At 35.4% G+C, this 23,503-nt stretch overlaps 2 protein-coding genes and 1 long non-coding RNA gene across 4 annotated transcripts in view; 1 reads left to right on the top strand and 2 right to left on the bottom strand.

Annotated features, from left to right (window-relative positions):
- LOC136797854 (meiosis-specific with OB domain-containing protein-like) overlaps positions 1 to 2,029 on the bottom strand; it is a 42,856-nt gene extending 40,827 nt beyond the window's left edge. For both annotated transcript variants that reach the window (XR_010845307.1, XM_067054436.1), the window contains exons 1-3: positions 1,953 to 2,029; positions 1,437 to 1,494; positions 433 to 564 (exon numbers count right to left, since the gene is read on the bottom strand). Coding sequence is in view for 1 of the 2 variants with exons in the window: in XM_067054436.1 (XP_066910537.1) it covers positions 433 to 564; positions 1,437 to 1,494; positions 1,953 to 2,006 (244 nt within the window). In the remaining variant the exon portion in view is untranslated. The remainder of the gene's footprint in view (positions 1 to 432; positions 565 to 1,436; positions 1,495 to 1,952) is intronic.
- A 2,611-nt stretch (positions 2,030 to 4,640) lies between these two features.
- Positions 4,641 to 22,292, top strand: LOC136797798 (polycomb group protein Pc-like). The gene is made up of 7 exons (XM_067054382.1): positions 4,641 to 4,741; positions 17,202 to 17,245; positions 17,709 to 17,774; positions 19,009 to 19,093; positions 20,929 to 21,149; positions 21,840 to 21,884; positions 21,941 to 22,292. Exons 1-7 carry the CDS (start codon positions 4,670 to 4,672, stop codon positions 22,290 to 22,292), a joined length of 885 nt encoding a protein of 294 aa, XP_066910483.1. The 5' UTR covers positions 4,641 to 4,669.
- LOC136797779 (uncharacterized) lies at positions 8,639 to 14,261 on the bottom strand. Its single transcript, XR_010845299.1, has 3 exons — positions 14,116 to 14,261; positions 8,881 to 8,955; positions 8,639 to 8,662 (listed from the first exon to the last, which is right to left on the bottom strand). It is a non-coding gene; the product is annotated as an uncharacterized lncRNA (long non-coding RNA).
- Positions 22,293 to 23,503: the final 1,211 nt, after the last annotated feature.

Raw genomic sequence — 23,503 nt, 5'->3', positions numbered from 1 at the left:
GAACCGAAACAAAAATTTTTACACTTTTTTAGTTATATCAGTTTGGCAAGTTTTATTTGGCGAAAACCTTATTTAGATGAATGATGTAATATTCCAATTATTTCAATTATTTTGAGACCTGTTATGATAGGAAAATGCCTAAATTAAAGAGTCAGTCTGGGGTTTTTATAAGACATGAAAACTTCTGAATTTTACAGAACAGCAAGCATTTACTTGCTCACCTCAAAATTCATTACATACACCATAATATCACGAATATAAAACTGGTTCGGTAAAATACACAGGAAGAAATCTTTAGCCGACGTTGTAAAAACTCCAGATCATCCGAAATTAAAATGAGCGTTTGTTTGTCATTTTGAAAAAAAAATCTATATCTAATTAATCCTTAGCATTATTTACTACTAGTAACATAATAGCTTTTAAGGTACTGACCTACACTACCAATCCCAAAAGAGTCAGACAGGTTACTGATGAAATTTTCACTTCCCCAACAAGCCACATTGATGAAGTCTTCTGGTGTATCTCGGATGGTGAAATTCATAAGACTTTTCATCACACCATATTCTATAATTACAAGTTGATCATAAAATTTTTAACAACAACAATCAAACTACTCAATATACTCCCGTGGTTGATTAAAACTTATTCAAATTCCCCTTTAAAATAAAGTTAGAGAGCATCAGCAATACTATCTTTATCATTCTAAGGGATTTTGATGCGCAAGCTAAACCGGTGATTGCGACGACGGGAACCGCTAAATCAAAAAAAATCACCAATTCTTATACACGATTTTAAAGGGCCATAAAAATAAGCCTGCTGTGGTGTTTTGATTGTCGATCTTGCTGGATCTAGAGGACTTTAAATTAAGAACTTTTGAGGGTGCACCTTTTGAGCGCACCTGATTCTAGGCTCTGTTGTTGTGTCTTTAATTTTTGTTTATGCTTTTGTTGGTTGTTGCATTTCCATTTGTGCCTTGTTCCTTTGTTGTGTGTCTCTGTGCCTCTGTTCAAGTGTTTGTTTCATTTGTACGTGTTTTCATAAAAGCGGGCAAAAATTCGAAAACGGGCTCAGCCTAAGGTTAATTGTTTGACAAAGCTGAAAAATGCTTATAATAATAATGCTTAAATTCCAACAAAAATTGTAGGGAAAATTCTGTGAAAATCTATAAAATCCCAGCTAAAAACAGCCAAAGTTACATTGGCTAAAAACATTTTTCGTAGGCTCAAGGTAATGTTTAGTATATGCTTAAAATTGCCATATCTAAGCCTAGATATGCTTATAAAAAACATATATTATGTATGTATGTAGTGTATGGTCAAGAGACATGAGTGAATTTATGATTTTATTACTTGTGTTTTGATCCAAATGAGATTTTTCCAATATTTTTTAGATATAAAGTAGAAACGATAAGGAAAATTTTAACTTCAAACTCATACCTTTCTTATCAGGGAAAGAACGCTTATCAAACTTTGCAATAACAAGTCCCACAATTGCCTGAAATCAAGAAAAAGCTCATAGTAATTTCTTTCTTCAAGAGAGCAGTTTATACATACTGCACCTAGCCTTTATATTAATTATATTAATATATAGCAATCAATAAAGTTGAGACATCTATGAACTGAGTAGAGAAGGTTTTCAGAACTTATTTCTGTGGTGGACAAATTTCTTTTCTTTACTATTCTCCTAGGGGTTTTAGGAGAATTTTTGTTGAAGATTGTATTTCATTAATTTTTACAGTTACTATATCACACAAAGATAATTAGACATGTAATTTTAAATTAAAACTAGCTAGCTGTGGTGTCCTTGAAGTTGCATAAAAAATTTGTGTTAATTTCACGTCTATTAATTATGTGTCTACCTATTTTTGTGTAATAAGATATTACCCGAAACAGTACCAAAAAGTTTCTGCAAAAATCTTTTTCTGTGTAAATTCAGGAATTCAGGAAACAAACCTTCTTTGATGGACCGACAACTAAATCTTTGATAAATATTCTTTCAGTAGCCATGGTTAATTAATTTTCTCCAATCTAGAAGACATAACATAACATAACACAACATAAATGTTCATGATAAAAACTTAAACTTAGAATTCCTTGAGCCATTCCAATTGGATTAGTTTTGAATCAATTTTGTTCAATCAAATGATCAAATCAAAACATTGATCTGAACCCCCTGATTTACAGCCGCTTTTACTAACTTGTTGGCCTTGTATATCAAAACGGGGTTTTAATATTTCCTTGCACGTGCACGGGAAAGAATGTGTGACATCATAATCACTGGCTAGCAATAAGCAAAAAGCTCGTCCCAGCTGTTGAAAAAACTACTTAAAGCACTATAGCTCTCACCCAACAAAATTGTGGATTTAAAAAATTAGATATTCAGAATCTATTAAAAATTTCGCTTTCAATGATATATAACATCATGGGGTTTTGTGAATGTGCTAAAAAGATATTGGTTCTTGAAAGGTCAATAAATGGCCTGTTTTGGCTTAAAATTTGATGAAACAATGAAAATCACAAATATGAATAATATATTATTCTCATCGTATTTCAACATATTGCCATCAAAACAATTATTAAATATTTCCCAAGGCATGTATTTTCGAAGATCAAAAATCATATACTGAAAAATTAGCACTGTTTAAAAAATATGGACATTTTTGGAAAAAAATGAGAATGAAAGGTATGACTAAGTCTAAAATTAAATTTTAGCAGCTAAATATTACCAGATGACTTGTTTGAACATGTCATATAAACATCAAGTTGATTGATGAACAAGTTTTGGAGAAAAGCTAATTTTAAAACGCCAACCTGGATTTTCCGCCACGGCGCAACGCAAACTTTTTAAAAGTACACTAAAAAATTACCTTGGTGTTTTAGAGTGAATTCTTTTAGTGATTCTCAACAGTCCTATAAGTCTAATATTTTAAACATTTAAAAACTGAAAAAATTCTGCTTTGTTCAATTTTATTTAGAAATTATGATTTTCTGTCACGGCGCAATGGAATTTTAGACCCCCAAAAAACTCCATGGACATCTGAAATGACTTAATTTCTTCAGTAACTTCAAAATTATCTATATTTAAAAACATTTGGTAAGGTAAACTACTTTGTAGCCTTTATATGCCCATTTTGTAAAAATCTTAATTTTTGAGAGCTTTCCAGGGATTATAGCCCGGAAATCGGAAATCTGGTCATGACTTTTCAATGGAGCATGTTCCTGCTCTGATTTTTTCACATATTGTTCATGAAAGGATATTTTTTATGTCTATATAAAAATTTTTGACATTCTGAAAACTTCATTTTTTGCCATTTTTCAGATTTTTTGGGACGAGCTTTTTGCTTACAGTATTGCTTGCTTTCAATTAAGTTTGCGTGTTTTGAAAGCTTGATGCAGCTGTCTTGGTACTCTGTCTTTGTGGAGTTTTTTTGTAACAGCATGAAAACAGAATATGCTGTGTCTTTAAGAACAAATTCTACTTAACTTTGACAGCTTCATGGAAGATGAAGAAGTAGAAAGATGAAAAATGCGCTGGTTAATTTTTTTTAAATAGGTGTGTTCTATCATTCTTGAAAGTTGAAGAAATTTCTACCGACGCATAATTTTTTTACACCCAATTAAAGGCACAGCCTGCTTATACTTACTATGTTTGCTATATCATCTAGGAAAAAAAACGGTAAAAAAAGACACAAATACAATTTTTTTATGAGTGTGGTTATGATTTTTTTGATTGCGGCCGCGTACAGGAACTCGCCAAATGTTCCTAACTGCTTGACAAGAAAATAATAGCTTATTTGATTGGAAACATGAAAAAATTAGAAAGTAAAAAACAAGAGCAGCCACCGGCTAGGAAGTATGAAATATCTGTTCTTGAGGTCCCTTTCCCCTGGAAAAAACTACCTGTTCTGTATCCTGGGCTCTCCTGGATTATATCATCTGTTCTGGGAAAAAATGGGACTCCTGCTGTTCTCTAGAAATATCATGCTCCTGGAAAAATATAACAGCTATTCTCTAAGAAAGTTAAAATACTCCTAGAAAATGAGACCTTTTAAGAAAATTATGAAGTTCCCTGGAAAAGAAATCCGACATCTGGTTGTGTTTTTCACAATTTAGCTCCTGGATTTTTTGAACAGATTGTCTGCTGGAAAATTGTATGTGTTTTTCCTTAAAATGTGCTCCTGGGATTTTAAGAACATATGTTTTTAAGACAACCCCTAGATTTTACCTGGGTGTTTTGAGGAAAGTCTCTCCTAGATTTACTCTCCTGGAAAAAAAGAACGGATATTTCAAAAAAATCTGCCGGTGGCTGCTCTTGAAAAAAATCCTGCAAAAATGACAAAAAGCACAAATAACAGATAAATAAAATTACATAAACGGGACTGTAACAAACTAGCACTTAACTGTGTTTTTCTAATACAAAACAAACAGACAGCAGGCAGGAGACCCAAACAAACCAGCCAACCAGCCAACGTAACGAACCAGTCATTCAATATTGAAAACACTAGCACGAGCTGGCAACAGCTGGCACGAGGCAACTGAAAATTTGCCGCCAAAATTTTGTAGCCAAATAGAAGAAAATTGTGGAGCAATCTCTTAAAAACGGGAAAGATTATCAAGAAAATCGGGGAAAATCGGGAAAATTGGAAAAGAAACAAACAAAACAATTCAAGATGGCGGACTTTCAAGGTGCCCCAGGAGAAGTATTTGCTGCTGAAAAAATCCTTAAAAAGCGCTACAAAAAGGTATATCCAATGCTTCATTATCTTTAGAAATTTCTTTGATTACCAGGTGATGTCCAGGAAAGTACTCCTAGCAATCTTTTGGAACTGAAAGACTGATCGAAATCCAGTTTAGGCACTATATATCTTAAAATCTCACAACAAGCAGTTGGGTGTTTAAACTTTAAACCAGACGTCCGCGCTTGATAGGATCGATCATCGGAACGGCTCGATGACGGATCGATATGTGATCAATGGATTACTTAACGATCCGGATGGGAGATCGATGGAAGATTCAGCCATTAAACCAGACGTCCGCGCTCCTCGATAGGATCGATCATCGGAACGGCTCGATGACGGATCGATATGTGATCGATGGATTACTTAACGATCCGGATGGGAGATCGATGGAAGATTCAGCCATTAAAAAGTCTTGAGTATCGATCCTTCATTGATCCATTATCGAGCTAGTATTTCAATCGAGTATATCGATCGTAAATCGAGTATGAGTCGATAGGGTCGATAAAAGATCGATGATAGATCGATAAATAATCGATAACTAATCATAAGCTTAAAAAAATCTTGAGTATCGATCCTCCATCGATCTCCCATCCGGATCGTTAAGTAATCCATCGATCACATATCGATCCGTCATCGAGCCGTTCCGATGATCGATCCTATCGAGCGCGGACGTCTGGATTAAAAAGTCTTGAGTATCGATCCTTCGTTGATCCATTATTGAGCTAGTATTTCAATCGAGTAAACCGATTCGTCATCGATCGTTAATCGATTCTTCATCGATCGTTAATCGATTTGTTATCGATCGTAAATCAAGTATGAGTCGATAGGGTCGATCGATAAGATCGATAAAAGATCAATGATAGATCGATAAATAATCGATAACTAATCATAAGCTTAAAAAAATCTTGAGTATCGATCTCCCATCCGGATCGTTAAGTAATCCTTGATCACATATCGATCCGTCGTCGAGCCGTTCCGATGATCGATCCTATCGAGCGCGGACGTCTGGTTTAAAGTTAAAGATAAAAACGCCAATTATTGCTCTTTTCGGGCAACTATTGCCAAAAATGGCACATTTTTTAACAACAAAATGTCAATTCAGCAGAAATGTGAACAGCACATTGCCATTATTATAAGCAGTTAGTCACAACTAGCTTCCCGCCAAAATGCGTATCAAAGATTAATGCTGCGAGTGCGCTTTATCATTTACATGACTCTCAAGCAAAAAAATGTGCCGCAAAACTTCTAAAGGGATTCATGAAAAAATAACCCGGCGCTTTTTAATGAAATTAACATTTTCAAAAACTTTGAGAAATTGCCTAAAATTTGAGCCGTAGATGAAAAAATTTGAGCCAAGCCAACCTTGAAAACTAATTTGAAGATCAACTTCCCAAGAAAAAGATCTACGGGGGAGGGGAAACCCACCTAGATCCGTGCACCGCCGGATAGGCTATTTCCTGGAAATTTTGCCGGACCTCAAACAATGACCCATTTACATGTGCGGAATTGTTTTTACTTTAGCGTATAAACTAGGCCTTAAAAATCAAAGCGCTGTCTCGGGCGGGAATTGAATGACAAATTTTGGTTGGTTGATTTTGGCTGCACGTTTTATTTTGTTTCAAACTTTCAAGTTTTACACGTTTTTTTTTTATTAGAACACCTAAAATTTGGCTGAGCCTGGATGTGCTTATTTTTTTAGAAATTTTAAGCCTAAAATGTTCTTAAATGCGTTCTTAATTTTTCAGACTACTCTGAATCGACAATATCATGCAAAATAAAAAGCACTTAAAATTGGTAAAATTTGGACAATATTTGACTCTCGATTTTAGAAAATCCATCCCTAAGTTCGGTTAAAACTGCTTGAAAAGAGAAATAATTGTACTTTCTTGTCATTTTTTTCCAAACTGAGGCTGGGCATGTTCTTACAATGTTCTTAATTTTTTGACGCATTTCAGCCTCAATGTTCTTATAAACTGGGTTCTAATAAAAAAAAACGTGTAATTAATTGTCATGCGAACTTGATTCAGGTAACTCTCATCCTTGTTGTTGCAAATACATCCTGTAGATGACTGATGTTGTTTTTTCTGAAAGCTAGATTTCCTAGTGTGACTAACTGATAAGGGCAAAGATGTCTGAGGTGTTTGAAAAATGTAAAATTAGAGGGAAAGGTTTTTCGAATCTTTAAAAGTGATTTTTTCAATTTTTCATTGCTCAATAACATGTGAGTCATGTGACATCTCTATTGAAAAACCCGTGCCGAGTAAAATAGAAATACAGGGGGTCACACTATTGGCTACAGGAACTGAAAGCAAGCAATTAAGGCCAATATTTTTGGTTTTTCTGAAGGACAAAAGAGGTATCCCTGGTAAACTAACTCGTGTAATACTAGGGTAATTATACTCAAGTAATTGACGTGAGGTATATACCCGAAAATCCTGATGAGCAATTTACTCGAGTATTTCGGGTCGAAAAATTCCAAAAATAGAAACCCGTCATACCCGGGTAACTAGGGTTCTCGGGTTTACCTGATTTACCCGTTTGCTCACGTCAGCCTCTTTACAGTTCAAACTCGGGTAATTCAGGTTTAAATATCAGTGGTTTTTGCGAAACATACTCGAAATTGTTTTGTTAATATACCGCAAGAAAAAAGAGGAAGCATCACATTTTGCATTACTTTACTTGATATATTTTCAGAATAATCCTGAATAATCACATAAGAATTCACAAATGCAGTTTAACAGTGTAAGAGTAATCTAGCTTCGAAATACACGATTTACAAACATAGACTGTCAACGATCTTTTTTGGGAAAAATAATTTGTTGACTGGCTCTTTTATCAACTTAATGTAACGTCTGTTCCAACTAATTCAGAAAAGGCATTTTCTAGTTTTTGAACTTAGAAACGATAGAAAGATGTCATAATAAATGTGAAAATTCGTCCAAAAGATAATTTTGAGTGGATTAATAAGGCAAGTCTTAGTGATACTGTTAAGTTAGAAATAATTGCAATGAACCTAGCGAACTCAAATCAATCTGCTCAAAATTATCTTTCCAACGCGATATTACTTTAAAATATAATAATACTAATGTTTAAAAATGTGACTTGGAACTGACAAAAGTCAGCGAAAATGAGAATCTCTTATGAAAATTAATTTCCTTAAAGCAGTGTCAAGAAAGGTTATCCTTCAAAATTTTTGATAAAATTAATATAGTATAAAATGAAAGTAAATTGATATAAATTCATAAATTGTAAATAATTTGTCTACTTTGCACTCATTTGACATGAATAACCAGGAATAACAACTGTTTGGAACACATTATACAAGAAGCTGTCACCATCTAATATAGACACGGGGAACGTGTTTGAGACTGAAGATTCATATTGCAAAAGAAATGTGAAAACAACATCGCAAATTTGAGTTGAGTTAACCAAATTTGTCGCTGTCACGAAACTCCATTGACTTTCTTCACCTTAAAAATTAATGATGAATAATGATGTCATGGAAATTCAGTAAGGTTTTGAAGCGTTGTCCATTATTGTATACATTTAATGTCTGAATTTCCCTTGGGAGGGGTACTGTCACTGGAGTGTCACTGGTGTTCAAAAATGGATCCTAGACAATTTTTAGCTGATTTCAAAAATTTAGTGAATTTTAAAATATCCCAAGTATTTCTTTACTTATAAAAGGGACTCTGGTCAGCAACACATCCCCCTCTTGCCTGAGTGCCCTAGGGAGTCCTTCAAAAAAAAATTCAAACCCTCAGATCTTGAAATGGCTTCCCTAAAAAATAGAATACTGGAATATATCATGATATAGTTGACCTGTTCATCCGCCCGAATATCTTCGCATTGAAAAATAACACTTACTTGTTAAACGGGGAAGAATTTTCATCAGCTTTCGAACTATGGTTGGAAGAGCCATGTCTAAAAAAATATTAGACTTTCTCATTACTGAATTGTTACCACAAACTCCATTTAAATCTCAAGCAATGACTTTTTTAAGAATTTACGGAAGGCTACAAATTCTTGTTCACAGCCTTCAATGTACTGAGCTACAAATATTTGTGATTTTTACAGTTCGGCCATCTGTTTAACAGGCATCTTTCAACATCTGAATAGTTAAACAGACATTCGGTACTTACTTGACTTGCGGTGTAATCTGAGTGAATTGTCAATTTTGAATTCTTTGTGCATTTTAGCTCTTGTTGGGGTTGAACCTGTCAAAAAAGAATGAATATCAAAAAATATTTTTCATTTTATATTGTTCTTTCCTGAGTGGGAAGGGAAGCAGGGTACGCATGTTTTACTGGATTCTCTTTCTTGAGCTACACCCATCCAAAAACTATCAGTTATTCCTTTATGAACCTATATAAGTAAAAAAATTTATCTAACTACCTGAATGACACACCACGTAACCTAATTTCAGACGTTTCTAAAGCATAGTAAGTAAGGAAAATCTAGTTACTAGGCCGGCCCAAAAAAAATGTTTCCTGTCTAATGAGTGCAATAAAAAAAGTTATTTGAAAGACAAAATCGGTAGAATTGCAATTGAAGCATTGCATAGTGCACTTTACGAATCTCATGAAAGATTTTTTTATTGTGCCAGTGTAAAAAAATGGAAATGGAGAAGTTTCAAAGACTTTTGCTGTTACTCAGCTAAAATCGGACCATTTTTGAAGTCTCGAGCTTGCATTAAAGTTTTCAGCCTTGTTTTCAGGGTAAAACTCATGACCACGTCCCTAAGAATCAAAATTTAAAAAATGAAAAAATACCCCAGGTATTCACCCAAGGAACAAGTGTGCAAAATTTCAGCTAAATCGGACCATTTTTGAAGTCTCCAACCTGCCCCAGAGTTTTTAGCCTCGTTTTGAGGCCAAAACTCATGACCACGCCCCTAAGAATCGAAATTTTGAAAAAATGAAAATATTCCCAGATATTCACCCAAGGAACAAGTGTGCAAAATGTCATCTGAATCGGAATATTTTTGAAGTCTCAAGCCTGCCCCAAAGTTTTTAGCCTCGTTTTGAGGCTAAAACTCATTACCACACCCCAAAGAGTCAACATTTCGAAAAAAAGCAAAAAAATACCCCCAGATAATCACCCAAGGAACAAGTGTGCAAAATTTCAGTTGAATCGGAATATTTTTGAAGTCTCAAGCCTGTCCCAAAGTTTTTAGCCTCGTTTTGAGACTAAAACACGTGACCACACCCCAAAGAGTCAACATTTCGAAAAAAAGCAAAAAAAATACCCCCAGATAATCACCCAAGGAACAAAGTGTGTGCAAAATTTTAGCTGAATCAGAATATTTTTGAAGTCTCAAGCCTGTCCCAAAGTTTTTAGCCTCGTTTTGAGACTAAAACACGTGACCATGCCCCTAAAAATCAAAAATTTGAAAAAATGAAAAAACAAAAACAAAAAATCCCAGGGCTACCAGGGATTCACCCAAGAAACAAGTGTGCAAAATTTCAGCCGAATCCAACCATTTTTGAAGACTCCAGCCTGCCCGCTGCCCCAAACAAAGTTTAGCAGTGACAGACTGACAGACTGCACGAACATACTGACAGACATTCTCAGATTGTAGCTCAATTGAAGTTGAGAATTTTATTTGTTGCCGGTTGGTAAAATTGGTAAAAGTTTAGGGGATTGTAAAAAAAAATTCGAAGGGACTCAGTGAAGAATTGTTGATTTCTGAGATGCACTATTTGGGATGGTTGGCCTTCAGACAAAATATGACAAATCATGCAACTGTGTTCGGACAAAAAAGCAGTCATAGTAGACAAATTTCCACGCTGGATTCCGACTGTTGTTGTTGAAGTAGGTGTTGTACTCTAGTGAGATACACCCCAAACAAACACTCTCATATTCTAGCTCTACTAAAGGTTAAAAATTTCCAGGAAACAATTTATTGGGATTACTTTATAGACTTACTTGCAAAGATAAATAACTGAGATATATTTTTGACACTTAAGTTCAAAGAACACTCTGAGGCTGAGAAAAGACAAAGAGATTGATCAGAAGAAGCATGAATCAAACCAACTTCCCCTGCCCTGTGAAATTTATTAAGAAAATAAATAATAATAATAATAATGTTTTACAGATTTCCAGGCCACCGTGCAAGCACATGGGCCTCTATAAATCGCTCATACATTGGTTTGGTTTATTACAAAGGTTAACTTCAAACAGATATGCAACAATAGTGACAATTTCAATCATACTCAAACATTTTCTCTTTCCAAGCTAGACCGAGGTTTTCTTTAAACTCTTGTATTGTAGATGATTTAACTACTTTTTCAGGTAGGCTATTCCACTGTTGAATGCCCCGATAGTAAAGGGAGTTGCTCTGGGGTCCACGGACACCATCGTTCCCGAAAATTCTTACCAGTTCAGAATTATGTGTTCTCATTGGTCTTATTCGTTGGTTAAATTTCTTAGGAACACACGATTTTTCATAGTGATTTAAATGTTTAAAGATCTCAACCATATCACTTACCGCACGCCTATATTTTAGACTTGGGATTCCAATTCTTTGTAGTCTGCTTTCATAACATAGTCGTCCACATGTTTCAACCGTTTTTGTAGCGCGCCGCTGAACACCTTCTATAGTATAAGTTTTTTGTGTTTTTTCAGTTTCGGTGACCAAATGACTTGGGCATATTCTAGGTGGGGCCTGACAAATGTTATGTAAAGTTTACGGAATAATTCAGGAGTGAGATACGTGAAGGTTCTTCTAATTAGACCAGCCATTGAGTTTGCCTTTTTTACTTGGTTTGATATATGTTGGTCGAATGAGAGATTTTGGTCAATAACTCCGAGATCCTTTTCGAATTGTACATGTTTCAGTAAATTTCCTCCGAGTGTGTATTGATGTACATGTTTAATTATATTCGGCTTACCTAACGTTAGTACATGACATTTGTCGGGATGAAATTTTAAAAGCCACGTATCTGACCATTGCTGTAGCGAGTCAGGGCTCTATTAGCGGCGTTGCGCCATCTTACGTACTCCCTTCTACGTCTCTCAGTGTCGTCGTTTTGAAGTGAGATGATCCATTTTCTATGCGCCTTACGTTTCTCTTTAATTATCTGACAAATTTTTGGATCTAAGGGATGCTTCCCTTTCCTCCTTTGATTTGACAGGTTGTTCTTATTTTGGGTAAGTGGCACATAGAGGTTTCTGAGCTCGATCATTTGCTTTAGGAATAGGTCCCAACTCTCATTCACATCAACTTCAATCGACTTTTGGATGAATTCGATAGACCAATTGATATGGCTTAGATGAGATCTCATAAACTGGTAGTTGGCTTTGCTGTATTGATATCTATCAAGCTCATTTTTAATTGTGAAATAGCCATAGAATTTAAAGGAGAGGACACTGTGATCACTGAGATGGAGTGGGGCAAGGTATTTTATCTCGGAAATTTGATTTTCTTCCCCTGTAAGGATGAGATCGAGTATTGATGGTTTGTCGATAACTCGTCGCCGTGTCGGTTCAAGGACATGTTGGTATAAAAAACAGTCTCTTAAAGCATCAAGGAATTTCTCCTCGTCGCTATCTTCTTCACAAGGTGAGTACCAATGGACCCAATCGATTTTCTTATAGTTAAAGTCACCTATAAGACATATATGAGTGTATTTCGGATTTAGGCAGAGATCTTTTACGAGCTTATTCATATTCTTGTTATTTTCATCGAAGATGTTTGTCTCAGTTTTTGTCGGGCTTCTATAAAGACATCCGAGTAACATGGTGTCTTTGTTCTCCATTGCAATTTCTAACAGGCAAGTCTCTTCAAATTCAACTTTCGTTTGTATTTGTAGGATGAGGTGATCAATAGACTTGTGGACTAGAATGATGATTCCTCTCTTTTTTTGTATTCCTATGTTAGTTTTATATGGTGTAGAATAATTCTCAATTGAGTAGTCTTGATCTTTTCTCTCAGAGATCCGTTTGGTGTTGACTTCGGTGATCGCAATTATATGAGGTTGTTCATTAGCGACGTGCTTTAAAAGTTCTTTTTTCTTCTTAGATGTCATTTGGTCTGCATATGTGTAGATGATAGTAAGTTCACTAATTGTTTTGGTTGTGTTTTTTGAATCGTTTTTGTTAGGTGGGTTTTCATTCAAGCTGTCGTTATCGTTATCGATCGGTTTTATTGATTGATTGGGTTGTTGTATCGTTTTTGTGTTTTGTTGTACACCTTCTTTATGTCGAAGCCGTTTTTTGACGATCCTCCAACCCGATAAATAAATTCATCGGTTTCTAGGTCATCATTTAGGTCTTTCGCCTGTTGTGATAGCTCTTTATACTTTTCACGTTGGGACCTACACAGGTCTTCTGTGATACTTATGCCGTTATAAGTATCGTTACCTTTAAGTGATGGGAGATTTCCCATGATCTTAAGTTTATCATCTTCACTATCGAGGCAAATTAACAGTGGACGATTTGGTTTCTTACCTATTCTAAATATTTTTTTGATCTTAGAAGAAACATGCAAATCCTTAATTAATTGATCAGCCCATTCACAGTCCCTAGTATGATTATTTTTGTCACTATTATCGCATACCTGTTCTTCTTCTTTTATTCCGTGAACGATGATGTCTTCTCCTCTTCTCCATCTCATAAGCGATCTCTTCGTCTCTGGCTTGTTTAATAGCAAGTTTGATTCCGCTCGTGTCACTCGTCGGTTGTTGAGGGAGACCAGATTTTGTGGCTTCTGAATACGATTTCATAGCTTGTTGGCATTCGTTCTTTATTGTTGACAGGATACTGTCCTTGAATTCGTCAAGCTTTCGTTCGAATTTCTTTTCAGCAAACTCGAGTGTATGCAGGCCGGGGTCAGCTTTCAAATCATTTTTCAAGAGTTGGAGATCTGCGTCCTTATCTTCAAGCTGTTTCTTAAGGTGATCCTCAAAGTCACGACTACTTTTTATAATTCCTTCGCATGCGTCGATTTCTCTGCGAAGGCGTTTAATTTCATTTTGCGTTTGAAGCGATGGTTGAGCCTTTTCCTTCTTGGGGACCAGTTCGAGCAGCTTGGGTTCAACTTCAACGCAGTTGATACAAATGTATTTCTGGGTTCTGTTGGCTTTGAGTGTTTGAATATGGAATGCAACATTTGTAGTGAATGGATCTCTTACATTTTGCACAGGTTAGCGAATCTGAATCCCTGTCGTCAACACATCGATTTTCGGTGCATATAATGATATCTTCTTTCATTAAGATTTTCTAAGAAGCAGTAGATTGTTTTGGCCTTACGGATGATGCAGCCGATGCCATTTGGTCAACTAGTTGGTTGTAGTAGTTGAATTTGTTGGGAAAAAGCAGCTTTTTAAGTGTTTTTAATAAGATTTTCCATTCCATAAAAAATGATAAAAGCATACCTTTTTTTCTTCATCCAGTCATAGTCATTCCCTTTGGAAAATTGAAGGCGATTTTCTTCATCCAGTTGTCAAAGTAAAATGAGAAGTACGAAATGACGTGACCTTCCATCTTGAACTCTCTCGCAGAAAGAAAAAAAGCGCGCTCTAAATTCCCGATCGTGAAAAAAATATTTTTGCGGACGCGAAGGACCACTCAAAATCGTCCAATAACCCGAGTTCTTCAGGTAAGTGCTCGGTGCGCAGGCGCGCACTAACCTGGGTTTCCCGACTTTTAAGGTAAACCCGAAATACTCGAAAAAACAACAACCTGAACAACCCGTGAATTCGGGTTAACCCGATTTACTGGAAACGAACCGGACTTCCAAAAATAGCAATTTCAGGTAAGGTCGGGTGAACCTGATACACCCGAAATTGAACCCGAGTTGATTTACCAGAGATGGGAAGCTTTACTGAAGGAGGGATAAGGCTGGGACTATCTATTTAAAAGATATGGACAAAAAAAAGGCAATTTTTTGGGTGATAATTAAGATTTTACTTAGAAACTTTAATTCTCTTACCCCCGTCTCGGCCCCTCTGATATGAGCAAGGGAACCATGTTGGCCACCCCTACCAGCCCCTACTGTAAATTTCAGATCAAAACAAACAAGGAATTAATTCCTGTAACTCGAAGAAAATTGGGAAAAGCTGGTTTTTGACTGTTTCTGATCCTAAAGTGCTATTTTTTGGTAAAAGCTATGCAATTTATGTTTAGATTTCTAGAAAGCTTATCCATTCATTGTCAATATATTTTTTATTTGAAAGTATAATCTCTTCATGGAATAAAAAGATATAGTTAAATCTTGTAGGGTCATTTTTCAAAAAAAAATTTCCAAATTCGATCTTCGCACTTCGCCATTTTACCCTACGCAAACGCACGTGTTACCATTATATACTTAAAATAGAATTTATAGACATTTATAGTGAATATTCCAACATTTTGTACTTGACAAAAAATTTCAAATTGATTGAAGCAGTGAGCGTGAAGCACTGAGCAAGAGAAGGGAGCTCGTTTGGCTGCTCAAGACTTGAGCAGCGAAATGCAAATCGCTCAAAATTGTAAAAAATCACGAAAACGAGCTCCCTTCTCTTGCTCGGTGCTTCACGCTCACTGCGTCAATCAATTTGAAATTTTTTGTCAAGTTTCGAGAAGTATTGAAGATGTAATTTACAGAATAAGATACAAAAACTAACAAGTTATGATAAAATTGTTCAGCCTTGTCAAATTAATCCAAGTCGATCGCAATTCCTTGTTGCTGAAATTTTAACACTTCAATTATTTGCCGGATGCATGTCACTAGTCCGACACTTTCTTTTCCGACGGTAAAATAGTCCGAATCTATAAAATAAATTTACAATTTAGAAGTCTTTTTTTCCGACGTCACTTTTGTCTGAAAAAGGGCTTTTCACTGAGATAATATTAATAAAAGTTCATTATGGTGGCATTTTGACATAATGAGAAATAAAGGACCAATCAAATTTGCTTTATTTGGACCAATAAAATATAATTTATAGCAAAAAGAATGCACCTTTTTGCATGTTCAGAATTATGCCGGCAAAAATTGGAAAATTGGCGAAAAATTGGTCAAAATTGGAAAAAAATGACCTCCTTCAGGTACCACCGTTAAGGGTTGTAAATCACAAACTTTAAAACCAGCCCCCCCCCCCCAAAAAAAAAAAAATAAGAAGGGTCGTAAAACAGCTAAATCCAATTTCTTGACTCTTGAAAGTAATCCTAATAAGCTTCCCAAAATTTAATAAAAGTTAGGTGGTTTAGGGGCCCAACCTCAAAGTCGGAACTTTGGATTTGTGTCCCCTCTTTGGCGATTCATATTTCGCATATTTCGTTTTATATGTTGTTTATTTTTACTCGTTGTTGGAAAAAATTGTTGGAATACTGACGTATTTGTCAAATCCAACGTCAAGCATTTTTACTGTCGGACTAGAGTCTATTCACGATAAGTGTGCACTCTTTTTTCTTTTACCTCTAACTTTTGAAGGAATACTTCAATCTTTTTAAATTTGGTATCGCTGGAAAGATATTAAGTGGAACAATTTAAAATAAAAAAATCTTCAAAAAAATTCTAAAAATGAAGATGAAAATGAAGAAGAAAAAAATGAAGATCTTGTAGAAAAGTGCTATAACTTTCATTTTCACTTGAGAGATTCTTTGATCTTAGAAGGTCATCACTGTGAAGAAATTTCACTAAAATATTTATTCAATATAAAGTTATGATACAAAGTTAATAAGTGATTGACCCCAAAAAACAGCAGAAAACAGCGTTTTTAGGCGGCAATTAGCTTATAACTTTATTTGATATCTTTTAACTGAATGATTATTTTTGAGAAATTTTTTCACAGTGATGACGTTCAATGATCAAGGATTCACTTCAGTGAAAATTATAGTTATAGCACTTTTCTACAAGATCTTCATTTTTTTCTTCTTCATTTTCATCTTCATTTTTAGAATTTTTTTAAAGATTTTTTTATTTCAAATTGTTCCACTCACTAATATCTTTCCAACGATACCAAATTTATAAAGATTGAAGAATTCCTTCAAAAGTTATAGGTAAAAAAAAAAGAGTGCACACTTATCGTGAATAGACTTTAGAAAGTGTCGGACTACTGACAACCTCCCTATTGGCCAGGCCAAAAAAAAGTAGTTTTGTTTCCGGAAACTGGCCAGGTGAATCTTTTTTAAAACATCACCCGGCCGAGCTAACCAAATATATATTTTTTAGTTCCTCGTAGTAACTATACTAATTACTATAATAGTTATTTGAGAAAAGTTTCTTTGTTTTTCTGTTTAATGGTTTGATAAAGCTTAAATATTTCAAATTTCAATCACAGTCCAATAGTTTTCGTTTTTATATGCGCATCAAACCTTAAGTATTTTTTCGTACCTCGGCAATTAAATAATAAGGTAAATTGGAGAAAAAAAATTTTTCCGGCCACCCGGGTGAGATTTTTTTTCGTCACTCGCATTTCCGAATACAGAACTACTTTTTTTTTGCCCCACAGTCTTTATCTTTTACTGTTTTCTTTTTCAGGGACGCGCAGAGTATTTGGTTAAATGGCAAGGATATTCATCAAAGTATAACTGACTTACTTTTTTTTAATTAATGAATTTTTCAACAACAAACAAAATATTTTGGCGATGAACTTTGATGCTTTGGAAATGATGCTCAATGGTTAAATACCAATTGAAAAGATTCTGAGTGGCCTGGACAGGGTTGCATGAAATACAGAGAGTTTGATGGCAAAACAGCAACTGTTTTTTTGTCACTGACTAGGAAAGGGACAGGATAGGAAGGGGGAAGGAGAATGGGTGATTGATTATGTAAACCTTCTTGAAACAGCATTTGTATAATTTTTACTGGTCAAGCACTCATCTTTTAAACCTCTTATTGCCAGGGAAGAAGGCTAGATAGATCGTCAAAGTTCCAATAGATTTAACAATAGCTAGCAGCTAGACTCAACTAAATACTATAAAAATCCCTTGGAAATTCGCATGGTGATTTTCCATTCTTAGTTATATTGATCTAATTATTATTCAGATTCAACACCTGGGAGCCAGTTGAGAATATTTTAGACGAACGCTTATTGGAAAGCTATAAAGCCCTGTAAGTCTGACTATTTTCTTTACTTTTTAAACTCTTGTGCGGTTTAAGGATATCGTAGCTTTGTCAGTCTAAACTTCCCTTATCAAATCCAAACAGATAAAAATGTTGGATGAAAGGGTTATGGGTTTTGAGACATGACCAAATAGCGTTAGAATGCCATGTTTGAAATGACCTAATGATTCACATAATAAGATTTCTTGTCCTTGTCCTTGCATTGATGCACTCACCTGTACACATTATTTGTACACTTCACCTTTTGTGTAGACTAGTTAAATCTTTAAGTCAATAACCTGGTTTTATACAATTAATAGCGTTTGGAAGGTGCAAAAAGCAAAAGAAAAAAAATTGGCTAAATTTTATTAGTTGTTTTTTTGTTGTTTCTTTTTACAATCTTCTCAAGCTTAAAAATATTCCCACATTAAAATTTTTTAGTAAAATGAAAGATGAAATTGATTGCATATAGCTTCCGTCTTTAACAAACTTGCTTTTATATCATTTTTTGTTTGGTCACATTTGAAAGAATATTTTAAAATGCTCTATACTCGTGCTTCTTAATCCTTCGAGCATCTTGGGAAGGGTAAAGAGGCCCCGCCCCCGAAAACGAATTTTTATAAATAGTCCTTGGATACTTGAAATTTTGACAAATGGTAGGTATTGATGATACAAGATTGCAGCCTGAATTTCAGCGAATTCGGACGAGTAGTCATGCTGAAAGTGAGTAGTTTAGGTAAAAAACTGACCGGTCTGTAAAATACTAACAACTCACGTGACAAAATTGAAATTTTGTACACTGCCTTAGATGGTCAATATCTTATCTATCACTGGTAAATTTCAAGTCAAAAGCTGCAGTAGTTCCTGAGTTCCGGAAGGTGGTCCTGGTTACCAGTCTGTAAAGTACCGAGTACTCAAGGGAAGGAACTTTTTCTGTTACTAGTCTCCTTAATTTGACAAATCAGCATTCAGGAACAAAATTAAATCAAATCGAACGAGCCGATCAGTAATACATGATTTTTGTTAAGTTTACATTCTGGTCTGTAAAATACCAACCAGGCAGGTGACCGAACCAAAAAATTTCGTAAATCATCCTCAATTATCCATATCTACCACTGGTCAAAATTCATAGCACTTGTCAATCTTGGAATTTTAAGGGCGGCCTCGAGCCCCCCCCCCCAAGGTGCTTCCCCTCGAAGTATTATGACGTTGTAAATAATTTTTATAGTCTTTCGCATTTCAGTCACCCACCAGGAAATCGCGGTAAAAAGAAGAGAAGAGGTGGCAATGTGAAGTCTATCACCCCCAAAAAACCTAAGTTAGAGCAGGTTAGTAAATCTTATTGGCTCAATCTTTTTACTATGGCAAATTTCGATGGATAGAGCTATTGAAAAAAATTCGAACTGAATACTCTTAAGTGCCAAATAAACGGGGGGGGGGTTCGAATAAACGGGAGGGTTGGAAAAATTTTTCAAATCAAATAAACGGGGGGGGGGCCTAATTACCGGGGGTTTGGAAAATGGACTTTTAAAAACTCTAAAAAGGGTCAAAATAGACTAAATTTAGGCTTTTTAGAGTAAAACAAGAAACTTTCCTTTTGGGAGCTGGGAATTTTTTTCAAAAATTAATAAACAGGGGGGTCCTAATAACGTCCGGGGAGTTGGAAAAAAATCGAAAAATTAACAAGCGGGGGGCCGTTTATTTGGCACCTAAGAGTAATAGGAATCTTATGACGACTGGCGCTTTTTCAAACAAAATGAAATGTTAATGTTATCATGTTTTTATTGTATTGATTATTACATTCGTAAATGATTATGAGAGTGTGGGAAGAAAATATGATAAACCTTCGAATTATTTCTTTTCATTTTTTGCGCTGTCTTCATTTAGTACACCATATTTTAACACAATTTTGAGTAACCTAGCTTATAAGAAATGAGGGCTTAATCAGTGTTTCACTGGGGAGTGTCGGAAGGCAAGAGTATATTGCGCTTGGTTCATATATGAAAGATTTTTCATTTTTTATTAAGTTTGCGTAGTTTCCGCCATTATGGGAGAAAATGTCTAATCTGTTGAAGGGATCCAATGTTCGCTTAACCATAGACTAGTAAACTAGTCGGTTATTACTTATAACCTTATAATAAAACTGTCAATCAAATAATGTAAACACTAATTGATTATTCAGCGCGCGTGAGAGAAAAGGAAAATAACCGACTAGAAGCTACTTCTAACGCCTTTTTTTCTTCACCTAAAATCGTAAGGAGAGACATACAGATTTCTGTATTATATGTCTGACCCGTACGGGTTTGCATTTATTTTTCTTTCTGTTTATTGCGTTTTTAGAAATGCTCATTTATTTATATGTTCTCATGTTCAATGTTACTATGAAATATCATTTAGTCAAAAAAGTTGAATGGATTCTCAAAAACCTAAAAAAAGTTGTAAAATTAAACAACGTTTTTTGAGGGAAGTAGCTTCTAGTCGTTGAAATTCAGAAAAGAGACGCAACTTCACCCCTTCGATTCTTTTTATTTGGAGCTTGATTTTTTTGTATATGGGTCTGTTTTCAACGACTAGTTTACTAGTCTAGCTTAACCATAATACAGTATATAACTTGAAAAGCATGAAAAATTCTCTATTATATTACCAGTGTTAAAAGTTCTTCCTTCTCAGATGGATTTCGGCCTCGGCGAAGTATATTACAAAGAGGCTTTCCCATCTCAAAATTCTGTCATAATTCACCAAAGTTTTCAGAATTATATGCTGATTTTCTGTGTAAAAGCCGTACTCCGTCTCAGACAAAACAATACCGAGTTTATGTATTTGCACTTTTGAGGACGGTAGAGTGACTGAAGCGATTTGGAAAAACCCGCAATTCCGCCCCGCAAAATCGAGGACGGTAAAAGTGCTGATTTACCGTCGTCCTCAGCTGGTCAGGATCTACTCAAATTAGAACGTTACCGTCTCCGTCGCTGAAAAACACACATACATAAACTCGGTATTGCTTTGGCCACTGTATTACTATATTTCCAATGTTTAATTCAAATAAATTTTCCTTCTCACCGACATCGAGTAGTGCTACCAATAGGGTACCTCTTTCAAAAAACTTTGATCAAAAATATTACTTATCCTAGAGATGATTATTACCATGTTTCTTATGTTAAAGGTTAATGTAAAAGAAGAAGCGACAGAACATGAAGAAGAAGAAGATGAAGGAGATACAACTGTTGAAGAACCGCCACCACCACCGCCCATGGTGATGGGCGAAGTAGAAGGGAGTGTGATCGAAGATATTGAACATGGTACCGAAGATGAAGATGTAGATATTTTGAATGACTCACAAGATGAAGATCGGAATACAGAACCAACTCTCGACCGATTGAACAGGTATACATTTGATGGTCTCTAATTCGATTTTCAAGGGGAATAGGATTTTCAACGAATAAGGGAGCGTATCGAATAATAGAGTTTCATTTATGACAGTTACTTGTTGACGGTGACTTTCAATATCATCGAATAGTTTCTTAAGCAGACACACGCTTACGAACGGCCAGCATTTTTAATCCCCTTTTTTCTTATTAGTTAAGTTTGCGCCTGAACTTCCTACCAACCAACAACTTGCGAAAAATCTACAAAGCGGTCCCCTATTTTAATGGGTAAATTTTCTCGCGGGGATTAACTTTCGCGGTTAAGCTCATCGCGAAATTTTAAGATTTCATGGGGATTTAATTTCGCAAATGGCACTATTGTGGGAAATACTGTAATATTTTCACAAAGACGTGGCTTTTACTTACAAATCATACATGTTGGTTGTTAAAATATGCATCATTAGTGCTTCATCGATCCCAGTTAAAGGAAGTAGTTTATTTGAGAAGTGTTGAGTTTTGTTCAGAAATATATCTCGCGGATAAGGACTTATCGGATTTCCCTTGGGAGTGTGAATGACACCCAAATCCGCGAAATCTGCGAAATTTAAATCCCGCAAAATTTTATCCTATTGTAGTATCCTCTCAGCCAAAAAAGAACCTCACATTTTAACTTGTGGTATAAAACTTTTTTTTGTCTACCAATATTTAGTTCCAATAATGAAGAAACTGAGAAGAACAGCCATCGTCATCAAGAGTATTAACTAACCGAAAAAATGGTTCAAAATCATGTCCTGTTTCACCCTCGCCAAGGCTTGTCTCTGCAGAAACTAAAAAATCAACCAAAGCAAAGACTATTCCTGCAGATGTAGCGATTCCCAAGCCCAAAGAGGTTCCCAATAAACTAGAAAATATCGAAGTTCCAGAATCAAAAACAACAATACTCACTACTAAGTCAACAACAGATAATGCAGAATCGGAGATGAAGTCTACCACTGAAGCCACTCTTTTACCGAAGACTGACATTACGAAAATTAAATGTGATTGCTTGAAACAAAGGCCATTGATTGATCAGATCACATTGACTGATATCACCAAAGGTGGAGTGACAGTTACTATTAAAGAATGTTTCACAGATAAAGGATTTTTCCTGGCAACTTCATGATGGACGAGGTTTTTTTTTTAATCTTTTATTACAATAAAAACGAAAATTTTAATGGATCGAATGGTGATTGGTTGAGCTGGGAGATGCAGTTATTGTCTTTGAAGTGAGAATATCATCCTCTTCTTCCTTTTAACTTCTTAAGAGAGGTTTTATAAAAAAGTTTAGTAAATGGTATATCGCAGTTGATCGGTGGATATTACACCGATGATGAAATAGGTCATTATTTTACTGTTTATCCAGTAAAGATAGCAATTAAAAGGATTCATTACTTTAAAAAGAAAGTGTTATTTGGTTGTTATTGCAATTATAATGAAGAATTAATTGAGTTTTCACAAAGATGTTTTATCATAAAATCAAAAGATGGATGATCAGTCATAAATGCTGGTTGTTGGTGATGGCGTGGGAATGTTATTATGAAATTATTCCTTAATGGTGGATAAAGAAGTCTATTCCTCTCGCAAGTGATGTTTCAGTAGTAATATTCAATTTATTAGCTGGTTATCTCTTTGTTATGAAACTGTTGACAGATAGACTACCATACTGCATTTACTTGATAATGAGGTGAGGTCTCAGTAACCGCTATCGAGAAATGTTTTATGGTATTACCACTATTTAACGATAACACCAAAACAATTAGACGCGATTTCAGAAGGCGTTCAAGTTTGGACACATTTATCAATCCACTACCGAGTTTATGTATGTGTATTTTTCTTGGACGGAGGTTCTAATTTGACTAGATCCTGACCAGCTGAGGAGGACGGTAAACCGTCCTCGGTTTTGCGGGGCGGAATTGCGGGTTTTTCCAAATCGCTTCAGTCACTTTACCGTCCTCAAAAGTGCAAATACATAAATTCGGTGTTACAGTACAGTGGTACTTATCAGGAATAAGGCCCCATTATAACTAATCGATTTGCAGATTTATAGGCGAGAGACCCATGATTGGGTGCAAACGAAGCTGGGCTAGAGTGTACTAGGATCAGGTCGCGTCAAGTATCAGACTCTGAATGCACACCGATGCAATTTGTTCAGTCAATGTACCAGCTGTACCATTTAATAGCGAGTTTATGTATTTGCACTTTTGAGGGCGGTAGAGTAACTGAAGCGATTTGGAAAAAACCTGCATTTCTGATCCGCATTATCGAGGACTGTAAAAGTGCTGATTTACTGTCGTCCTCAGCTGATCAGGATTTAGTCAAATTAGATAAACTCGG

The sequence above is a fragment of the Clytia hemisphaerica genome, unplaced genomic scaffold, assembly GCF_902728285.1.
Source record: "Clytia hemisphaerica strain Z4C2 unplaced genomic scaffold, Clytia hemisphaerica genome assembly, whole genome shotgun sequence".
In the NCBI taxonomy this organism is placed as follows: Eukaryota; Metazoa; Cnidaria; class Hydrozoa; order Leptothecata; family Clytiidae; genus Clytia; species Clytia hemisphaerica.
The sequence above is the reverse complement of the archived record's forward strand: the minus strand, read 5'-3'. Positions and strand labels throughout refer to the sequence as shown.

Excerpts from the sequence above, each read along its gene's own strand:
- LOC136797798 (XM_067054382.1), top strand. The coding sequence starts at position 4,670 with ATGGCGGACTTTCAAGGTGCCCCAGGAGAAGTATTTGCTGCTGAAAAA. Across the intron at positions 17,775-19,008 it reads TTGGAAAGCTATAAAGCCCT|TCACCCACCAGGAAATCGCG; the intron begins GTAAGTCTGACT and ends TTCGCATTTCAG. Across the intron at positions 19,094-20,928 it reads AAAAACCTAAGTTAGAGCAG|GTTAATGTAAAAGAAGAAGC; the intron begins GTTAGTAAATCT and ends CTTATGTTAAAG.